At 32.4% G+C, this 23392-nt stretch overlaps 2 protein-coding genes and 1 pseudogene across 2 annotated transcripts; 2 read left to right on the top strand and 1 right to left on the bottom strand.

Annotated features, from left to right (window-relative positions):
- Positions 1–1916: 1916 nt before the first annotated feature.
- On the top strand, positions 1917–2638 carry LOC123226491 (ethylene-responsive transcription factor ERF039-like). Its single transcript, XM_044651018.1, has one exon. The coding sequence runs from the start codon at positions 1958–1960 to the stop codon at positions 2618–2620; it is 663 nt and encodes a 220-aa protein (XP_044506953.1). The 5' UTR covers positions 1917–1957; the 3' UTR covers positions 2621–2638.
- A 6773-nt stretch (positions 2639–9411) lies between these two features.
- On the top strand, positions 9412–19588 carry LOC123224801 (annotated as a pseudogene).
- An 819-nt stretch (positions 19589–20407) lies between these two features.
- Positions 20408–22941, bottom strand: LOC123224754 (F-box protein At5g07670-like). The gene is made up of 2 exons (XM_044648456.1): positions 21575–22941; positions 20408–21027 (listed from the first exon to the last, which is right to left on the bottom strand). The coding sequence occupies exons 1-2, from the start codon at positions 22768–22770 to the stop codon at positions 20760–20762; spliced, it is 1464 nt and encodes a 487-aa protein (XP_044504391.1). The 5' UTR covers positions 22771–22941; the 3' UTR covers positions 20408–20759.
- Positions 22942–23392: the final 451 nt, after the last annotated feature.

The raw sequence follows: 23392 nt of genomic DNA, 5'->3' as shown, positions 1-23392 counted from the left end.
TTCTCTAGTCCTCTCTCCCTTTGACGACCTTTTCTTCATTCTCTGGAGTCTTCGTCATCAACGATGAAAACAATATCTTCGTCAAAGACGAAGAGATTAAATAGACAAAGATGTCATCTTTGTCAACGACAAAGACGATGGAGAAGGGGAAGAAAGGAGAGAAGGTTGCTAGAGGGAGAGAGAACTAGAGAAAACTTGTCAAAAAATAGAAATCTAATAAGAGGAAAATGAGATTTTTCAAAGTTTAATCATAAAAGAAATTATTAGTTTTTTAAACTTAGAGAAAAAATAGAGAATATTTTATTATTTTTAATATATTAATAGTTAAATAATGATTTTACCTCTAAAATTTATTTTTTCTATTAATTTTAATAAGTTATAGTTGATAATTTAAGTTTTTAATAATTAATGGATATTAGTACGGCTGTGCAATAATCCTTAGGTGGGAATCTGTCTTTTTGCCTATTTCTAAATATATAGGTGTCGTGACTACCGACAAATATCCCATCCCAAAAATCCACAAAACCCACTTCATAAGATTCTCGTTTCGCAAGCTAGAAAAATAAAGGAGCTTACTGCTTGATTGAATTGGATGCAAATAGGGAAGGCCAAGCAAGGTAGCTACACTCAAGCTTTACTGGACGAAAAAACAGTCACGCTTAAGTTTACGTTTGAATTCATTGAATTTGTAGAGATATGAGTTCAAACTTGATATAATGGTTTAAATTCAAGTTCCAACTAAAGTTTAATTAAAATAAAAAATATTTTTTTAAAATTTATGTTTTATAATTAAAAAATATTAAAAAAAAGTTAAATTTTGTTGATAAAAAAGAGCAATATGATAATATTTAAATATCTAAATAAATATTTAAAATTAATATATATAATTTTATTACTTTTTAATAAAGTCAATTATATCTAAAATGGGTGAATCAAATTGTCAAAATGTTTTTTTTTTTTTTTTTGTGCCATCATAGGATTTATCTATAATAGAGAATATAAACTTTTTAAAAATAATTTCCTTCTAAGTTAAAGAAACATCAATGAGGTCAAACCAAAACATTTTTCAATTTAAATTCAAATTCGATACTTTTTTATATTTATAATTCGAATTCAAGCTTTAATTATAACTATTTATTTTAAAGTGAATTAAATTAAATTAGCGATTCAATTCGAACATGATCAGTTCAAATTCAATTTCACTACCAGATTAACTTCACAAGTCACATTCCTTTTAAGCGAATGTAATAAAACAGTTTAACAATCAAATGCAAAACTGAGGTCAATGAATGCATGATGCACATTTGCACGACAAACAGCATCTAAGCTGTCCAATGCTGGAACATACGCTGAATCTGGTCGTTTATTAAAGGCCAAAGGACTATTTCCCACCTAAGGTATGCGCATTTTCAAGTTTCCTCCTGTTAATTTTGAAAATCTCACTTATCTATTCATGTATGGTTAAAACTAACGATTTCAAAAGTAAAATAGTTATTTTGTCGGTATTATAAAAAATAAACTTAAATTTGATTTAATTTTTTCCCTCTAAACCCTAAAAACTAATAATTTTATCCTAACCCAAGTTTTAAAAAATAGCCACCAGAAGAAGACCGTATCGGAGAGGAAGAACCGTCGCCTGGAGGTCGTGGAGAGGAAGAAACAGCATCGGAAAATTGATTCTGAAAACTAGAAACCCTAGGGGGGAAAAGACTGTTTTTTAAAACTTGGGTTGGGGTGAAATTATTAGTTTTTAGGATTTAGGAGGAAAAAATGATATAACTAATAGACTCAGTTAATTTTAACAGCCCATAAGTAGGTAAATGAGATTTTCAAAGTTAACAGAGGAAAACTTGATAAATGCGCATACTTTGGGCTGGAAATAGTCCTTTGGCCTATATTAAAAGGCATCTACAGAGACTCTTCCTCATTGATCATCATCCACCAACTCGAGTCCTAAATGTCTACTTCACCAACTTCTACCTGCAGCAACTCATCAACAATCACTCACTCTATGGCCAAATCAACAAAGGAAAAAACAAACAGAGCCAAACAAGAACAAACAGAAATTGAAAACGATGAGGTCAATAACAGTAGTGTTAATAAAGGAAAATGCAGCAGTGGGCTGAGCTTCAAGCATCCGAAATATCGGGGAGTGAGAGTGCGGAGCTGGGGGAAGTGGGTATCTGAAATACGAGAGCCCAGGAAGAAATCAAGAATTTGGCTTGGAACTTTTCCTAGTGCAGAAATGGCAGCTCGGGCTCACGATGTTGCATCTCTAGCTATAAAGGGTCATTTGGCTCAGCTGAATTTTCCGGAGCTGGCTCACCAGCTTCCGCGGCCGGCCACTCTTGCGCCTAAAGATATTCGGACTGCGGCTGCCGAAGCTGCCGCCGCCACGTTTGAGTCAAGCGCCCAGAATGAAATGGCTTGTGAAGCTGTAGAGGAGTCGTCGTTCCAGTGTTCACTGGAAGAAGAAAGTGATAAGGCATTGTTTGATCTTCCGGATCTCTGTGTTGAAGCATGTAGTAAGAGTATCTATGAGGTTTGTAACGATTCATGGGGCCAAATAGTGGGTGAATTTGATATGGGATTATTTGAGTTTAAAGAAATATCATGCTGATTATCTCAAGTCATTAAATTTAATTGCAAATTATTATTTTAGTTTATTGTAATGAACGATGAATATGTGTTATTTTGAGCAAATTTATATCAAATTAATCGAAATTCAGTGTAATTGATTCAATTTTGAATTAACGATCTAACTAAAGTAAAGTTCCTAAAAAAAATGTCGCATATAAATGATTTTTTTTTTTCAATCTTATTTATCAATATTACACATATGCAAATGACTATTTGTCAGCTAAAGTTTGATGAAATGACAAATTTTTACTAAGTTTTAAAAAGGGCCAAAGGACTATATCCCACTCAAGTTTAAATGTATTTTTAAAATCATACTTGTAGAGTTTGAAAAGTCTGAAATCTCACTCATGACGTAATTATTTTTAAAATTCTCTATTAGAAGTAGGGATAAAATCATTATTTCACTAATAATATTAAAAAATATAAAATTTATTAACTTTTCTCTCCTAAGTTTTAAAAACTAACAACTTCACCCCAACCTAAAGTTTTCTGACTTTGAAAAGTCACATTTTCCATCCCCCGAAATTTTTTCTTCACCTTTCCTACACCGACAACCTCCCCTCTCCACTTTAAACCATTAATCGACACACGAAAAGAAATTTGGAATGGATCTCTTTATCAGAGATGAAGAGATCCGACGATGAGGACGAAGAGATATGGAATCTCTTTGCCAAAGATGAAGAGATCTCTTCACCTAGATCTCTTCGTTGATGAAGAGACTTCATCGTCGTTATTTCCAAATCGCTAGAGATAGTGGCCAGAGAGAAAAAATATTCTAAAGTTTGGGGAAGGGGGAATGTAACTTTTCAAAGTAAAAAAACTTTAGGAGAGGTGAAATGTTAGTTTTTAAAACTTATGAGAGAAAATGTAATAAATTTTATTATTTTTTTAATATTATTAGTAAAATAACTATTTTACTCCTATTTCTAATAAAAAGTTTTAACCTCAATTAGTCAATGAATGAGGCTTTGAGTTTTTTTAACCCCGTAGGTGTGACTTTCAGAATACAACTAAACTTGAGGGTGAAATAGTCTTTTGGTCTTTTAAAAAGTTAAATTTTTATCCATCATTCAATTTTGTTAATGAATATAAGTTTTCCAATAAATAATTGTTTTGCGTTTTTATTAAAATTACAAAACTTCCTTTAACACTTAATATAAATGTTAAATTACCAATATATTTTTACTAGTTCACAAACTTATTTCTTTGATTTGTAAAAAAATATTAAAACTTTAATAGGTTTTAAAATATTATAATTTGATTAGTTCTTTTGAGATATAATTATCATTATTAAAAGTATCCCCTTATCTCAAGTTCACACCCCTTAACTTTAAAAATCTCATTTAAATACCTATGGATGGTTAAAATTAATAGAACTTTAACCCCTTAAAACTGTATTTTTTGCCCTCCTAAACCCTAAAAACTAATCATTTCCCTCACAGACCAAATTTTAAAAAATGACACTTCCCTGTAGGGTTTAGTTTTCAAACTTCGTGTCATTGTCGGTGACCTCTCTTTCTCGAAACTTTCTCTCCCTCTAACGATTTCTCTTCTCTCAGTTGGAAGCTCGATCTACATCAAATGAAGTTAGGGAGATGGAGAGCTTTATAAGCAAGACGAAGCTCTTTATTTTCCAAGAAGATGTCTAAGAAGACGAAGAGCTTCGTCTCTTGATGAAGCTCTTCATCTTTTCAGATGAGATCTTCATCAATCGGCGTTCTAGAGGAGGGGAGAGAGACTATCGGAGTATGGTGATGTGTTGGAACATCTTTGTCATTGATGATGATGTCGAATTTGACATCAGAGATTGAAAACTAAATCCTAGGGGGGAATGTCATTTTTTAAAACTTGGTTTATGGGGCAAATTTTTAGTTTTTAGGGTTTTGGGGGGAAAAAAGATTAAATTTTATTTTATTTTATTTTTAATATTACAGATAAAATGATGATTTTACCTTTAAAACTAACAGACTTAACCCCATATGAGTAAGTGTTTGAGATTTTTATAGTTAAAAGGTAAAAACTTGAGAAAACAATATATTTTAGGTGGAAATAAGTCCTTTGGCCTTGATGAAATGACAAACTCTTATTAAGTTTTAAAAAACTAAATTCTCATTCATCATCCAATTCTATTAGTGAATATAAGTTTTTCTATAAATAACTATTTTCTGTTATTATTAAAATTACAAAAGTTCATTTAACACTTAATATAAATGTCAAATAACTAATATAACTTTACTAGTTTGTAAATTTATCACTTAAATTCGTAATAAAATATTAAAACTCTAATAAACTTTAAAATGTTACAATTTGATCAGTTCTTTTGATGTGTAATATTATTGTTAAAATTATTGAGAGCATATTGAAATTTTAAAAATTTCAAAAACACATTTGAATTTCTTTCAAATTCCCAAAATCTTCTAAAAATTTTATTAACACCCTTAAGATTTTAAAAAATTGTTATTTATCCCATAAACTTTTGAAAATGGAAAATAAAAAAATAAAGGAAAAAAGAAAATAAAAAAACAGAAAATAGAAAAATTAATGTAAAATGACTTTCATGTACTTTGATGGAAACTATAGTAGGAAACTATAGATATAAGGTAACTTTTAGCCATTTATTGATTCTCATTCCGATGTCTTAATCACAATTTTTTATCTTTTTTAAGCAAACTTATTATTGCCAAATAAATAAAAATAATTCTTTCTTACTACTATCATGCATTAATGGAAATGTAATTTTCATTTATTAAAGTTTATTATTATATATTTTTATTTTGAAAGTAGATTACAAGGATGTGATGTTTAATAAATAAAAGGAATATATAACAATAAATTTGGGCTAAATTATTTGGGAACACAGTCCTACAATTTTGAAATAAATGCTTTTCATTGAATTATTGGGGACGTCAAGTTGTATGCATTTAAGGGTTATTAATGAAAACCTACATTTCTGATTTTCTTTTTAATAGCCCAAAAGACTTATTCCCACCCAAGGTTTGTCGTGATTCTAAGCGTTCATCTGTCAATTTTTAAAAACTTAAAATTTTATCTATAAACTAAATTCTATTAAAATTCTCAGTTAGATATAATGATAGAATCTTTATTTTAATAATAATATTAAAAATATATATAACTTTTTTATTTTTCCCAGGTTTTAAAAACTAAAAATTTCACCCCTATATAAAATTTTCTAGTTTTAAAAAGTCACATTCCCCCTCGATCCAAAAACACCTTGAGTGTTTTTTTTTTTTTACACATCCAGATGATTCATTTGGACTTATCGAATCTAAATAAAAATTGTCTAAACGACGAGTTTCGTGCCAGAGAGGTGAAGAGACAGAGATTGCGACGGTTTAGGGTGGAAAGAAGAGGTCATCAAAGATAGAGATAGTGGTCGGAGAGGTGAAGAGAAAAAAACCCCAAATTTCAAGGGGAGAATATGACTTTTTAAAATTAGAAAATTTTAAGTAGGAGTGAAATTTTTAGTTTTTAAAACTTATGGAATGGAAAAAATAAATGATCATTTTTTTAATATTATTGTTAAAATAACAATTTTATTCTTATATTTAATTGAGAATTTTAATAAAATTTAACTTATGGGTAGGATTTTAAGTTTTTAAAAATTACTGAATAAGGGTTCAAAATTACATGAAACCTTGGGTGGGAACAAGTGTTTTGGCTTTTTTTTTTAATATATATATATATATGTATAACCCTCAATGTAGATTTAATGAAATTGTACGCATATAAACTGAATTTTCAGTCACTTTCTTTCTTTATTAAAGACTTGCCTTAACCTCGTTTACCCTGTTTCCCACCAAGATCCAATAACCTCCAATAAATCTAATCAAAACAAAACTAAAGATAAAGTGTGTATTTTAAAGATTTGTTCAATGTCTTTCATCTTTTCTCAACATTCTCTTCCGTTTGTTTATTGTTTCAAAGATTTCTCTTTCATTTTATTCAACATTTCAAATATTAAATGTGATTTTTGTTAGAGTAATACTTTAGAATCAATCAGTTTAAATATTTGTTATTATGCAATTTATTAATAAAAAATATTTTATTATTAATGTATGTTATTGTTAAATATAATATGTTTATAAGAATAATATGTATTTGGAATGATAGAATCGTAACACAGGAATCAGATGACTAATCGTGGAAATTCTATGACATATTCCATACTTGTTTTAGAAATGTTCGTAATCTCAAGATTGCTATGAGTGAAGACACGACTAATAATGATGAGATTATCATAGTATTAAACGACTCTACTAATAGGTGATAACAGTTCTCACGTGTCAAATTTGTTAAGTAACAGTTTTGTGTAGACATGGATACATATTGTAGACGTGTTCATTGGACAGACCCGATAAGAGAATTTTCAGATGGATGGTTGTTTTTGTGTTTATGAGAATAAATCCTTTAGCTCACCGGTACATGCAGTCCTTAAACTTAAAACCACCAAATCATCTTGTATAAGGATTGGTATAGTTTGATACTATCCAATATGTTGTCATAACTGGGGTACCATAAAGATGGTGATTGACTATACGAAATCTATATAAAGGCTATGGTGGATCAATAGAGGATTTGTCACTCATTAAACACAAGAGGTGATATCTCGCATAAGAATGTTAAAAGACATCATAACCACTCAAATTTGTGGCCATAGTGGGATTGGGTTGTAGCCTAATCCAAGTCATTTGGTTATCAGTGCGTATTAGCTCATATCAAGGAGACACAAAGATAGGCATGCATCCATGTCTCAGCCTTGAGAGATATCAATTGACAAATAGATCAAATTATGCATAACCATGTAGTTGACAAAGCCAAGAGTAGTTCGCTAACACTCTGTTAATTAGATGGTCATCATGTCTTACTATAAGTCAATCTTGGTCTGTGTCCAAATTCAATTTGAATCAAGACAGTACTTGTTTGATAGAAAGCTTATAGGTCACACATATATAAGAGTTGACTTGAATTATAAAGAATTGGGTTATTTGGTGATACTCCCGGTATAATGGGTGGTAAGAATTCTATATTGAATTGGGCTTGTTCAAAAAGATTGAATCAATTTAGTTTGACTTTTATAAATTAGGAACAACCAGTCATAAAACATGAATGACTGTTCCTGTTAAGTAAAAACACACGGCCATGCATGGCGTTCTCTATTTATATGAATGTGATTACAAACACTAGTTTGTCACACATGACCTAGTACACATATACACTATCTATAGAGCTCTAGCAGTCTCTTGTGCATAGTTTAGCCTCTTCAAGTCTATGCTTTGTGTGCTTCTAATGTCGATCTATTGGCTGAATAAAAATATTTCGTCTTCATCTGATTGAAGATATGAAGAAGACAAATTGTCTTTGTTTGATGAAATTGGTCCGGTGAGAACATCAATAGTTGGAAAAGAAGATGGTGGGACGACTGATCGATAATGAGTATAACATCTATCGCTAAAGAAGGAAGGAAAAACTTAGGGGGAAATGCAACTTTTCAAAGTTTAATCATGAGGAAAAATTACTAGTTTTCTAAAATAAGGAGAGAAATAATATAAATTTTTAGGATTTTGAGGTTTAGTGATAAAATGATGATTTTACCCTTACTTCTAATATAAGTTAACCTATAGTTGAGTATCCGAGTTTTTTAAACCTTGTAGATGTGTATTTATCTTTACATTAAAACTTGAGTGGAAAATAGTCCTTTGGCCAAAGAGGTTTCAAGTTTTGATATTTATATAGTCATCCATCAAGTTTTAATCTAATAAGGATGGAATCATGGTTTCAAAAACCAAATCAAATTGTTCGGTCCAACCAATTCGACCATCACCTATCAAAAAACACTTATAATTCATTGGAAAATGATTTTTGGAGTTAAATCATATTAAACTAAGTGATTCAAATAATTGATCTGGATAAAAATCTTAGTTTGATCGCTTAACAAAAAAAATATATATTTGAAAAATTCATTATAGGAACTTAACCTCATTTATCAAGTTTGATCATGTATACCATTAAATTAAGATTATTCTAATATTAAAATAATCTAAAATATATATTTAATAATTAATTATATAAAATTATTTTAAATATTTTGTTTAAATATATTAAAAGTTTTAATAATTCTTATAACTACTTAAATCTATTTTCATTGAATATCAAATTTTAAATAAAATTAAGTAAATTATAAAAAAATTCTATTGACTTATTATTATCCTTTAATGAAATAAATATTGTTTAATATTAACAATTTAACCAAAATTATATTTATTTGATGCTGATAATTTGCACGTCATGATCAACTTAAATATTCCTTTCTGTCTCTTGGGAAACATTCTATTCAATGTGGACGTGGATTCAATGGAGAGTGTGGTCCAATTCAATAATTGTCAAATGGTTTTAAAAAAATAATTAAAATAATTTTATATAATTAATTATTAAATATATTTTAAGATTATTTTAATATTAAAATAACCTTAATTTAATTGTCTCTATAATGAATTTTTTAAAAATATTTTTTTTATTAATTAAGTCAAAATAATTTAATCCGATTTACCTTTAAAAATGAATTTTCAATGATTTGTAAGTGTTTCTTGATGGGTGATGATTAAATCTAGTAAACCAGTTAATTTGATCCGATTTTTTAAACCATGGTTCTTTTCTTATCAAATTAAAACTTGATGGGTCACAATATAAATTTCGAAACTTGAAACCTCTTCAACAAATACTAATTTATTAGGGGTTCCTCCTGACAAAATTATCCTGCTGATCAATTTCCAGATTAAGTAAAAAAAATGGTACTCTCAAAGAGACTTCACGAAGCATTCAAGGGAACCGTTGAGAGAATCACCGTCGACGGACCGTCTCTACCTTCAAAGAAAAAGGCGTTCTTAGCGTTAGTGAATTCATTATTACCGGTGATAATCTCGTCTCTAAATGCCCTGCCTGGTCCTGGTATTCTTAATTTGTTAATAGTTCAAGTGAACTTTATTAATTATTATAATCGATTCTTGTTACTTCAATTTTATTAATTCGGCTAGGGAATCTGGCGAGCCAAGCAAGAAGAAGCCGTATTTACCGGCGGAAAAACAGTTCTTGATTACCAGAAATGGTAAATTACATCGTTGTTTTACATGAATTAACTTTACTGCTCCAACAAATATCAAATCGATTGTATCGGTAAAATTTGGATATGACCAATAACATGCAAAGGTGTAACTTATGTGGCATTTTGCTAGCGCACAAATGTTTAGGAATTTACATTTTTCAAAACAAGTCATGATTCAAAATAGAATTTTTTGTTCAGGTTACTGTAGGAGAAAAGTACTCTGAATGAGCTTGTACTTGTGTTTACCTGTTAATAATTAATCAAGATATTGCTTTTCAGTGCCATGTCCAAGAAGAGCTGCATCTATAGAAGAAGAATACGAAGGTGCTGGAGGTGAAGTTTTGGTTGATAATGAAGATAATGATGGGTGGCTGGCGACTCATGGGAAACCTGACGATACTATTTGTGATTAGATCGGTTGTCAAGTCTCAAGTTTAAATTTGAATTTAGCTCCAAAATGTGGGAAGAAACTATTGGCAACCAGTTTATGTGTTGGGAGAGTTTAGTGGTTCCAGCATTTTATATTCTGCACCGGGTGACTTTGTCTGTCTCTTGTATTGAATTACAATTCCCAAATTTTTCTATTAAAAGGACCACCTAGAAAGTGAGGAAATTAATGGAATTTGAATTTGATTGGGTGTAATTTGACATCTCCACGTAGCTGATTTATGAATCTGTGTGTTTTCATTATATTTTCTGACTAGAGGTTAAAAATCGAGTACTATATTATATTAAGATATATATATTCTTAGTAGTTTTACTTTTATCTGGTCATGTTATTGTGACTTCTGAAAGTCGCTTGTTAACTTCACTATCTTGTACCTTTTGTTTTATGATAGTGAAGAAAAGAAAATGCTAGCATGTAATTCCAGCCATAAGTTCTTTAAGTGATAGTTGTAGTGGTAGTTTCAGTCATCTTCTATTATTGTGTTATAGTAACAACATTATTTTAGCCTCTAGGCTTTTGATCAAGTGGTAGGAAGTTAGGTTTGGTTGAGAAAGATATTTGGTTCCAAGTTTCTTGTTAAAATAAAAAGGTAAAAAGGGAACAATGCTCATATGTAAATTTTGTGTATCTAGAGTAAACCTATAATCTATATCAATTCTTGCTACTTTTATCAATGGTCTTGACTTGAATTGGCTTCAGATGTAACATCTTTATAGTGAAAATAGGTGTACATTTGGAATGAAGAGTTCTTGCATGATATATATATTCTCTATAGCTCCTTGATATAGAAGTCTTATTATGGGTCAGTATTATTTATATGAACCATATTGTTGGAAAATCTTTTCATATGTCTTCTGTATACATATATCAAGAAATGCTGACAACACTTAAATCTACATGAATTTCTACCTAGTACTGTTGCAGGAGTGTTGTGTTGTGATTTATGGTTACCCATTTTCTCCGTTCTCTTTGTCTCTAGATAAACTGGATGATGATGACAACTTGCCCTTCATGGAGGCCCTAGAAATCAGCAAGAATTATAATGTTCATCAATCTATTTCTGACCACTTTGGGGGCAAAGAAGATGAAGATATTCCAGACAAGGTTGAGTGTGAAGAACCTAACCTAATTGAAGCAAATCCTGTAAGTTATTATTGGTAATGCATATGTCAAAGGTTCGTACATGGAGTAATACTAAATTATATTAGATTTCTGGTTTTCTTGTGAATTTCTGGTGGTTATTGAATAATTGATTTGTCATGATAAATCATCAGTTGCTCTGTTAGATGTAATGAAATCTCTTTTGCAATTCATTACATGTTGTCTACTTGTTCTGTATCTGATTATTGTACTATTGAATCTGGGTAAATTTACTCCATCCTTGAGGAATCTCTTAATGGTCTCTCTCGGAACGTTGAAAAGACCCTCCTAGCTTCCCTCATCATGTTGGATATCTGCTTTTATCGACCTTTGGATCCAATGGAGTCTCATTTTATAGCTTCTTTAAGAACCTATAAATCATCATTTGCTGTGTTAAATGTAATGAAATCTCTTTAGAAATTCATCACATTTTGACTACTTGCTCTGTTTCTGATTATTGTATTATTGAGTCTGGTTATGTTTACTCCATCCTGGAGGAACCTCTTAGTGGTCTTTCTCTAGGAATGTTGACAAGGCCTTCATGGCTTCCTTCATCATGTTGGATAGCAACTTATATCAACCTTGGAATCCATTGGTGTTTCATCTTGTAGCTTCTTTAAGAACCTATAATTGTAATCTGGTTTCACTTTTGAATGCCTCAGAGAGGGCCAAATTTATTGACCTGTGAGTTAATATGAAGAAAAAACTGAAACTTTTTTTGTGTCTATTAATGCAGGCTACACTTCAACCTACAAATCATGTTGCTCATGAACCTGTGTTATGAACCCAACTCTTATTCAACTAAAACAGAAAATTAAAACACCAAAAATAATAAACTAAAACTATTTTATTAATAAAAAAATTACAAAGATAAACTGAATAATTTGAGGAGTTTGAGACCTCCCATTCTAGACAATTCGAGGAGTCTGGGATTTCTCATTTTTCGGTCATTTGAGACGTCAGAGACCTCCAAAATCAGCCAAGATTGGCTGTCCAACTAACAAACCCTAATATTTTTTTCTCATTTTTTTGAAACTTAAAAAGCATATTTATAACGGAGACTTAATATTGGATTGAGGGTAAGTGTCCTAGTCTTAACATTTCTCTCTCCTTTAAAACAATCTTGTCATCAAGGTGGTAATAATTCTTTTTTTAATATTTGGATTTTTTTCATTTTTCATTTTTTTTGATTTTCTTTTAAAAAAAAAATTCATACTTTTTTTTCACAAGTTATGTCTCTTTTTTTCATCTTTCAATATATTTTCACTCTTCATAGATTTTTATAACTTTTTCTTTTTCAACTTTCTCTCACCATTCTGCCACCACTAGCTTTTTAAGCTTCCCATGTTCCTGCTACCACTAGCTTTTTATTTTTCCCATATTCTTTTTTTAACAAGGCAACTGTCTCAGCTTTTTCACCCCATTATTTTTTTTTTCTTTTTTTTTTTAACTTCCCTCTTCTCTTTTCTCACAAGCCATCTGTCCCTTTCTTTCATCTTGTTTTGTAACTTCATCACTTCGTCTACGGTTTATGCTTGGCCTTCATCCTTCAGTTGGCTCCCTCCATCTCCGGCGCTCTATTTTCTACTCTTTTTGTTTTTTTTCTTTTTCTAGCCATATTTTTTACGCCCATTATCTCATTTTCTCTCGATGATGATATCAGTCTCCACTGTGACCATTTTCGACAACTCCTTGTCATCGTCGTGTGTTCCCATTGCCGATGCGTCTGTCACCGTCATCATCTCAAGTTGATCTCGTTTTGGCATGACTTTCAAGCGATAATCCCTCTTACACAGGAGACTTTTTTTTGACTTTTTCACCATCTCTGGTCATGTCTTTCGCCAGAATCACAATAGAAACCTGAATTTAATTGCTTTTATACCAAATGATACGAGTCTTGGGAAAACCATATATTAAAAGCTAGCTATTAAGATGTGAGAGCCCAAGATCATATAAACCCCACACTATGCGCTCATACTTTTTAATGTGGGATTCAAGTCTCATACTTTGCACTTGAGATCTTAACATTCCACCACGCTTTGTAGTCTTGGCGCCCAGACAGGCTAATTGTGCGCTAGCTATCTACTATCCCTGGGCGAACACGACAATGTCAGCGTTACCACCTGTGTCACACAATTGTGACTGAGAGATGTGACGGTAGCTCTGATACCAATTCATAGGTACTTAGAGATGAGTTTCAATTGCTGTTTGTTCCTGCCGTTCCTCAGACGTCAAGAAGTTGTTACTTGCTAGGTTTAGTTTGCTCCTATACTAAGATAAACTTTGTAATGGTTGCAACAATTGTAAAATGTATATTTCGCCCAAACAATATAAAAGTAAAGGATTTTTATATCTGAAAATATAGTAATATTAATCATACGTTTCCATTGGCATCAATCTCCACATTCAATGCAATATTCATAAATAGAAACATTAACATAGTGACTTCCAGTCAGAATTTACTAACAATTGAGAAATTAACAACAGAACCCTCAAGCATTCGGGTTTCTTTCGCACTTACAAGAGGATCTCATCTATAATTTTTTGGGAAGGAATAAAAAATGATGTGAGGCGATTTGTGGCTAAATGTGAAGTGTGCCAAGTACGAAGTGACATCACTAGCAGGACTATTGTAACATATCCCTGTTCCATCCAATGTTTGGGAGGTTTTGTCAATGGATCTCATTTTAGGGTTGCCGAAAGTGAGGGGATTTGATACAGTGCTAGTTGTGGTGGATCGTTTAACCAAATGTGTGCATTTCATCGCCATCCGACACCCTTACACAACAAAGGATATCGTAGGTGTGTTCATCAGAGTAGTAAAACTCCATGGTTTCCTTTGCACAATTCTATTAGATCGCGATAGAATTTTCATGAGCCACTTTTGGTCTGAATTATTTGAAGCAGTAGACACAAAAATGAAGTTTAGTTCAACATGTCACTTGCAAATTGATTGGCAAACTGGGGTAGTAAATCAAAGCCTTGAAACTTACCTAAGATGTTACCATTTTGAGTAGCAACAGAGCTGGCCTAATTGGCTACCTGGGGTCGAGTACTGTTATAATACAATCTTCTATGGATCAGCGGGCATGTGTCCTTTCAAGGTGGTGTATGGGCTAGAACCTCCACCTCTTTTAAGATTGGTGGAAGAAGCTTCACAGGTAGAAGAGGTGGGTGTGATGATAAAGGAGAGAATGAAATCTTGGATAAGCTTAAGGAAAACCTTACATGGGCTCTAGAAAGAATGAAACATTTGGCTAACGAAAACAGAGGGAGGTTAAGCTAGAAATGGGTCAGCAATTTTTTTTGAAATTACAGCCTTATAGGTTTCGTTTATTGGCTTCAAAACCGAATGAGAAATTGAGTCCTCATTTCTATAGGCCATATAAAGTTGAGGAAAGGATAAGAGCAGTAGCTTATTGGCTAAAACTTCCAAAATCAGCGAGGATTCATTCTGTTTTTCACATATTGCAGTTGAAAAAATGTATAGGACCAACAGTGCAAAGTCAACCCTTTCCTAGTTGTTTAAATGAAGAGGTAGAGTTAGAAATGCAGCCTGAAGAAGTTTTGGATTTTAGGTACTCTCCACAATGTGATTTGGAGTTGTTGATCAAGTGGCATGGGTTGGTTGATTGTGACAATTCATGGGAGTTATACAAAGACTTGTTTCAACTCTTTCCTCATTTGCACCTTGAGGACAAGGTGCCTCTGGATGGGAGGGGTAATGTTAGGGCCTGAGTCTACATGAAGAGGAGGAAGGGAAGAGCAAGGCACAATCTGGACCACTAAGCTGCAAGAACGCACAACACAGATGGTCACTCTACAAGGAAGGCAGATGACACTCATCCAACCTATGAGCATGCAACAAATGTAGCAGACCAACAACTAACAATTTTGTACCAATTGCCTAAAGAAGGGACCATAGAATTATCCCATGTTGAAGTGGCGCCACCTTATTAGAAGAGCTGGAATGTTGAGCAGGAAGAAAAGAGGGTGCTTGGGGAGAAAAAAAAAAGTAGAGAAGATTATTGATGTATTAAGAAAGTCAGGAGAGTCCCAGTCTCTTGAATGCTGCAAGGCTGAGTATTGAATGTTTGAGGGTTCTAGTGTTAGTTTCTCAGTTGTTAGTAAATTCTGATTGGAAGTCACCGTGTTAGTGTTTCTATTTATGAATTTTGCATTGAATGTGGAGACTGATGCCGATGGAAACATTTCATTACTATTACTATATTTTTTAGATATAAGAATCCTTTACTTTTAGATTGTTTGAGCGAAATATACATTTTACAATTGTTGTAACCATTATAAAGTTTATCTTAGTATAGGAGCCAACTAAACCCAACAAGTAACAACTTCTTGATGTCTAAGGAACGGTAACAACGAACAGTAATTAAAGTTCATCTCTAGGTACCTATCAACCTGATGATGATAACTTTTTCCGTACTCAAACTTATGATGTCAGCATCACGTAAGATGAATTGATAGTAAAGTTTCCCGTATTATATGTTGAATTATGCATGCTTGAAATTCCACTTCTACCGTATATGGGAATCATAAAATTATTGGAAATCTAAATTGTGAGAGATTTGGGGTGAATGAGTTGATGAATCCTTTGAAATTGTTTTTTATTAAGCATCCTGTGAATGTAAGAAGTACCAAAAGTATTGATAAGATGTTAAACTATTGCGTAATCCACAATGTCATTTAATCGTTGATTTGTTTGCTATTGATCTATTTCAGGTATGACAAATATTATCAAACTCCTCGTGTTTGGCTTACTGGATATGATGAGGTTAGTAGTTCATTTGTATCATTTTTGTTAATATATAAGGATTCTCTTCTCATTCGAGTGAGACAAATTGCCTTTATTCTCAAACTGTCTTTGTATTCATCTCTTCCTTTTTCAAAGCTAATCATTTGTAGCATAAATTACTTCTTGACTTGGAACTTGCAATAAAAAAGATTCCTTCTACCTCTTATAGCCAGGGACACATTTTATATTACCATGAATGCTTCACTATAAGCATATTAACCTTGGAGATATAAATTCTTCTTGTTGTGCCCCAAAACACAGCAATAGTGCTCTTTGTTTTTCCCCCCTCCTTGTTTTATTTTTCCATATATATCAATTTGAACCTAATACAACATCAAGCTGTATAAGAAAACAATTGATCTGCATTTTATGTTGACAACATGCAGTTGTTGAGCTAATTTTATATGACCCAGTTGAGCTCTTTATTTTTTGGTGTTTTCACAGTCAAGGATGCTTTTGCAATCTGAGCTTGTACTTGAAGATGTCAGTCAAGACCATGCACGCAAAACGGTGAGATTGGAGGCTTTTATGTGTATATAATGTTTTGTTAGGCTTCTGTATTTAACAGTTTCTTTGGATGTGACAATTTCAACTGGAGTATTCTTATTGTAGTTTTTCATTTATTTTATTTGATGACACAAAAATGCGCCATTAATAAGCTATAACACAGAGTGTTTACTATCCTTAATACTGGAGGATGTTTTGTGTTGTCTCCTAGGAAATTTTTATGAGAATGCTAATGATCCATAGTTTCTGTGAAGAATAAAAATTAGTTGAAGCTACTCAAATTTGAGTAGTCATAAAGAAGATTAAAGTTAGGAGATTATTGTTAACTAATTTTACTTTTTCTTTGGATAAGAAACTATGAAATATTTATTAAAAATATATTAGTTTCACTGTAGTTACTATTCTTTTCTTAGTTGAAAATTTTAAATTCTGGGTTCATTCTGTTAAAAAGAGCATCATATGTCAATAATTTGTTAGATCATTTAGATAAGGCATATGGTGGTTGCACCTCAAACGTTGTCTTAAATATAATTCTTTAGCTGTGACATTAAATACTAGGTATTGGAGGCATTACTCTTTCACATATTGGTTGCATCTTAAACATATATTTTTTTTCTGAAAACACTGGAATTGTCATATAAAATTTTTAATACATATCATTGTTTGCATGTAAAATCTTGAGTATTAATCATCCAATGGAGATATTGAATCTATTTGTTTCTTTATTTGAAATATAGTGGAGGTATAATTGTTTGTGTTGACAGGCATAACGATTTAGGCTTTCCAATATCTTTCCCAAAAATAAAAATATTGACCATTTTTTGGTATCTCTTTCTCTACCATTTATTGTTGAAAATATTTATTGTTCATTCATATATTTCTTTGATTGGAATGCTACATATTTATTCATCTAAGTTTTTGGTTCAAATGTGTTTTTCTGTGTAAATTTACTTGCATACAGGTAACCATCGAAGACCATCCTCACTTGCCTGGGAAGCATGCATCAATACATCCATGTCGGCATGGCCCTGTGATGAAGAAAATTATTGACGTCTTGGTGTCGCATGGAGTGGAGCCTCAAGTTGACAAGTAATAATTTTTTCAAATTATCATTTACATAAAAAAGAGATTTTAATTATCTAATATATTCATACATCATGCTTCAATGTAAACTGGGCTACTGACTACTATCCAAGTCCAAAATCCATTCATATTAGCTCACTTTGCTGATAAACTTTTTTGGAATTAGTGTGCATCCATTTATTCACACTAACAAAGGCCAAAATAAAGAAAATAAATATTAATGTCACATGGAGTGGAGCCTGAACTATTATCATTAAGGACTAATCTTAACTCATCAATTGAAAAAAAATCAGATTCACTCACAACTCACCTATTTGAACGTCTGTACTGTGCTCCCACTGTAAATGAACTGATTGTGTCCCATTAGTCAAATCCAAAATTAATTGACTTAAACTACCTTAGTTGGTCCACTGGCAAAATGGTTTCATTTCATACAACCTCCTGCTAGCTAGGCATTCTGCACTCCAGCTGATGGGGATGGTGTGAAATTGCCAGTCATGTATAAGTGGTCACTATATATGATTGATCCTGCCAAAAGCTTGTAGGAAGGTTCTGAGGATTTAGAAAGAAAAATAGAGACATCAAACATTATATTGAATTAATGTTCATTAGTTATTGGTTGTTAGTTTCAGCTGATGTATAAACATCTGCATGTATTTTTTTTTCCTTTTTAAAATTTTATTTAAATATATATTTTCTTCTGTTTGTTTAGTTAATATTTGGGGTTTTTTCTTTTTATATATTTTATCTTCTAAATGTGTACTTTTTAGGTACCTTTTCCTATTCTTGAAATTTGTGGCCTCTGTAATTCCAACTATTGAATATGATTACACCATGGGCTTTGATCTTGGTAGCTCAAGCAATTGGTAGAGGTAATTAGTTTTAAATTCTTATCTGTTTTTGGTGCCTCCAAACATGGCTCAAAAACCTCTTTAGTTGATATTATTTGATTTGTTTAGATGGCTTTTCTAATCACATGCACATTGATCTAAAAGCAGTTTTCTGTTCACTTTTGCTTCACTGTTTAAAGTATATATGGGTATAAATAGTAAGTACCTTCTTTGGTGATAGTCATGTCATAAAGCTGTGTCTCAGAATACAGGGTTGTCTGAACTGCAGTTCTACTTCTTGATTCTCATCTCATGTTGCATGAAGCTTGGCTGACCATATCTCCATCTATGTAGTTTCCTATCCTGATGACTGTAATCTGGAGCACCCACACCCATTTATTATAGTGCTCAGTTACAACCAAAAGACAGAATTAAATTGCTCCTTTCATTCCTTGCTATAATTTTCCTGATTTGGCGTTGTGCAAGCACAGGGTTATATGCTGCGAGGTTTAGTCTTAGAATTGGACCTTATGATATTAGGGTATCCTCTTTTTTAGAATAAATGCATATTCTTTTGGTTCTCATCAGAATGTGGCTTTGATTGTGAACTTTTGATTTGTAGTTGGGATGAGGGATGTTTTACATACATATACGCTGAAAGTTCTTTGGGGTCATTTATCTTTAGTAGGTGATGAGAAGAGACATGATATTTATACTGGAGTCACCAGTGGTCATTGATGATTCACTGGCGCGCATGCACACATTTGATTTTCTTTTGTTTGTTTGATTTTTACCCTCTTTTTTTTTTTTTTTTTTTTGTGTTTGGGCTGTGCAATCTAGAACAGGAGAAATACCGTGTGCAGTGAAAAATATTTGGTGTGTTCTGAATTGATCAACTGCACAGCAATCACCTCATCTTGTATATAATACCAGACAAACTTATTACTGAAAATACATGAAAACCTTGGTTGTTGATTTGGTATGTAACAGTTGCCAGAGTTGCGTTAGATTCTGTAAATTGCATGTGGTGGATTGTTTTCATTAGTACAGCACCCTGTCATTGTTGATTGTTATTTAGGTTGAACAGTATAAGTTGTGAAAATGAACACGTTTATAATCCTGGATTATGTAATGTGACAAAGAAATAGTCAAAACAAACCTTTTTTTTTTCCCATTTTGCTGAAACAAAATCACAAGTAATCTTTGAAGAAGAGCGATGGTTCATGGTCACGAACAGAGAAGAACAACATTGAAAAATTATGACATCAAAGAAGATAGATAAGAGAATAACTAATTTGTCAGATATGATTGGTTTTTCGGCCAATTTTTTACAGGAAATGAAGTCATAAAGTTTGAGGTTTTTTTTTTCTCCCCTCAAACTGAGAGAGATTAGTGAGAATTCGCTTTTTTTTTCATTAACATCCCTTTAGTTAATTTTATTTTGGCCTACTTTTTGGTTACTTTCTAAAATATTATCAGAAAAAGATGGTCCGTGCAAAATTAAAAGTACTTAAAAGACAAATAATTAATATTCAGATTGCTTCAGTAATGAAATTATAACAAGAAAGAAAACATCATCTCAGAAATCTGAACCAAACCACATTATTCTTTGAGAATCTACTAATCTCCCTTCACTCATTTCAAACACAAATCCATCAGATGATGTATATTTCAACCCTTTAAACAACATTTAATTCTTTATTCAGAAAAATTAATTATTTCCATCCTCATGTTTCAGTTTTCAACAATGGTTTCATAACATCATAACTCACCAGCATCAGAAAGAAAAAACACGAACCTGAAAAAATGAAAAAGGAGGAAAAAAATATAATGATGTGTAACTATTGACATGGAATAGCATATATAAATTGAGTTCCGATGGTGTAGTACAATTAGATTTTACAGTCTGATATTAACTCTAAACAAATACTACATTATAATCAGAGTCTTAGATATAAGTACATGTTAAGTATTAGAGCCAACAGCATAACACCTAACACCCTGTGGCATATCCATATCGACAAGGGGGAGGCGAGGGAAAATTTTACCTCTGTCAACATGAATGATAACTGCCTCATATACGAGTGATTACAATCGATTGATACAATTCTGCAGAGTAAGACTGCTTGACGATAGTCACGGTTGTGAAAAAAAAGCAGAATCTAATCTTTTAAGGCATTATGACTTTTTGAAGAACTTACCACCTTTTCTTCCCATGCCAGTTCTCATAAGACTTGAAGCCAGAAGAGATTTGGTGTCTGGTCTCCATTTCAGCTCTTTAAGGGTAGAGAACAAGGTTAAAAGTGCAGGAGACACTTCACCATCCTTTATGTTCTTACATGACATCAAACTCAGATTTTTGAGCTCCGTCCAGGAAAGAATCACATGTTCCAGGCCTTCAGTTGTTAGCAGTGAGCATCCTTCTAAAGATAAAACCTCCACCCTCCTGCAATGAAACATCAATAAACATTCCAATCAAACCACTCTGATATGTAGATTGTCTAGATTTTTACTATCCTCTACCCTAAACATCAATAAACATTCCAATCAAACTCAGCTGCAGTTTATCAGTTTCGAGCTCTCAACTACTTCATTAGTACTGTGCAAAAACTGCATTTTCAAAATTTTCCTTAATGATTCAATCACAATCATTTCCTTTTTCCATATTCAAATAGCAAAATTGTTCAGCAACAACATCAGCTCTCCTGTAAGTACAAGGATCTACTTCTTAAAATTAATTGATATCGTAGTACTGTCAACCCAAAAAGATTTAGATATCTTAAAGGCGTGCATAACTGTACATGTAATTCCATAAGATTATGCAGTAACACACTGATGATTCATGATCCTTCAACTTCCATTTTCCTTGATCATATTAGCTAAAACGAGGAATTGCATAGTGCTAAGAGATACCAAACAAAATATACATGGAAATCCAACAGCTTGGAAGCATGGCAACATAAGTAAACAAACAGATAAAGAGAACCCTTTACCTGAAAACATTTGTGAGCCTGAAGATATCATTATCCAATCCCCAACAATCCTGAAACATAACTTCCCTAACAGCTTCACACACCCTAAACAGCGCTCCCACACTCTTCTTATCTCTCAACTGACACTTTTGCAAATGCAACCGTTCAAGCACAGGGCAGTGACCCAAGTACTCATCTGGCCCTGGACTAGGATCAATCCTTTTACATGACACAAACCTCAAGGTCTTCAAATTCTCACAATACCAAAGTGCGGCCAGCCACCCACCATCCATCCCATGATCAACAAACGTCAATTCCTCAAGCATTTGACAACACTGCCCAATTGCTTTTATCCCATCAAAACTACCCTCGCAATGACTAAGCTCAAGCTTAACCAATCTCTTACACCCCTGAGCCAAAATTGTCAACCCAATATCCGAAACCAATGAGCTGTAAACTCCATCCAAATTTCCAACCAATTTTAAGATTTGCAAATTCTCACAGGCTACAATCCCACGCAGCACATTATCACTACACTTATGCAGCTCCAGTTCCTGCAAAGTCAAACATTCCTCGGCTACACTCAACAACCCAAATTTACTTGCTCCAATCACCACAAGCCTACGCAAATTCGGGCACCCGCTAGCAAGATTTGCTAGCCCTTTATCAATCATTTCAACAGGTAACAGCATGTGATTCTCATAAAACCTTGAAACCCCAGAATCAACATGGAAAGAGAGCAACTTATGACTCAACAAAATATCCGAATTTCTAGGCGAAACAATAGACGCATTTATCAAATCAACATTGGTCAAATTTGGGAATCTTAAAAACAACCTACCGGATTCAAGAAAGTCCCAATCCAACACTCTAAGTGAGCGTACAAGCCGACCCTGAAGATTCAGCCAGCGTTTGCAAACAAGGAAGTTAGCATTACGCTGCGAAAGGGGAAGTTTTGAGAGGATTCTGAGAAGAATATCATCAGATAACAAAAGGGTACGGTCAATTTTAGAGAAATTAGAAAGTGGGGTTTTTTCCTTGTTGGAAAGTTTAGAGTTGGGTGTAGATAGAGATTGCTGAAACTTCATAGTAAAGACAGCATGTTTCAGGGGTCTGGTGCTTTTGAACAAGATATTTGACCAGGTGGGACTCCTCTTCTTCAAAGAGGTGTTGGAGCTAGAGTTTTCCTTAGGGTTCTCTTCTTCAAGACACGACATGGTTTTAACAGGGGGTGAGCTTCGAAAGAAAGAAGATGAAGTTCATACATGTAGTTGAAAAAGGTTGAGGCTGAGGTTGAAGAAGTTGAAAGTTGTCTTTTGCTGATAACGGATTCGTCAGAATGGTGGGGTAAGGGCCTTGAAAGTTGAAACAAGACAGAAAATATTTGAAAGATATATTTTTTCTTTATAGCTTTGTTCTATCCATTTCTTACTATCAATCTATGAACTTCAAAACTATGGATGCTCATGATAAGAATCAAATTCTTCACGTACCATATAATTTAATGATTTTGAATTAAAAATAAAATAATATAATAAATTATCATCATTTATATATAATTTGATAATTAATTAAATTTTATTTTAATATTGAATGAACCATATTTATTACTATTGTGTCAAACAATATTCTACTCATCAATCATTTTTTTTTTTATATATTAATAACTATATGTACTTAACATGTATTTTCATAATTGCAAAGCATGATATCGATGGGATAAATTTCACTAACAAGACGCGGAAAACTTAGAAATGTAATTTTACATACATAACAAATAATACAATAAGATTTTTAAAGTAATTTAATTTATAGAATTGAAGTTCTCCAATTATGATA

Source organism: Mangifera indica, chromosome 9 (genome assembly GCF_011075055.1).
Source record: "Mangifera indica cultivar Alphonso chromosome 9, CATAS_Mindica_2.1, whole genome shotgun sequence".
In the NCBI taxonomy this organism is placed as follows: domain Eukaryota; kingdom Viridiplantae; phylum Streptophyta; class Magnoliopsida; order Sapindales; family Anacardiaceae; genus Mangifera; species Mangifera indica.
The sequence above is the reverse complement of the archived record's forward strand: the minus strand, read 5'-3'. Positions and strand labels throughout refer to the sequence as shown.

Excerpts from the sequence above, each read along its gene's own strand:
- LOC123226491 (XM_044651018.1), top strand. The coding sequence starts at position 1,958 with ATGTCTACTTCACCAACTTCTACCTGCAGCAACTCATCAACAATCACT.
- LOC123224754 (XM_044648456.1), bottom strand. The coding sequence starts at position 22,770 with ATGTCGTGTCTTGAAGAAGAGAACCCTAAGGAAAACTCTAGCTCCAAC. Across the intron at positions 21,028-21,574 it reads AGGCTCACAAATGTTTTCAG|GAGGGTGGAGGTTTTATCTT; the intron begins GTAAAGGGTTCT and ends GTTTCATTGCAG.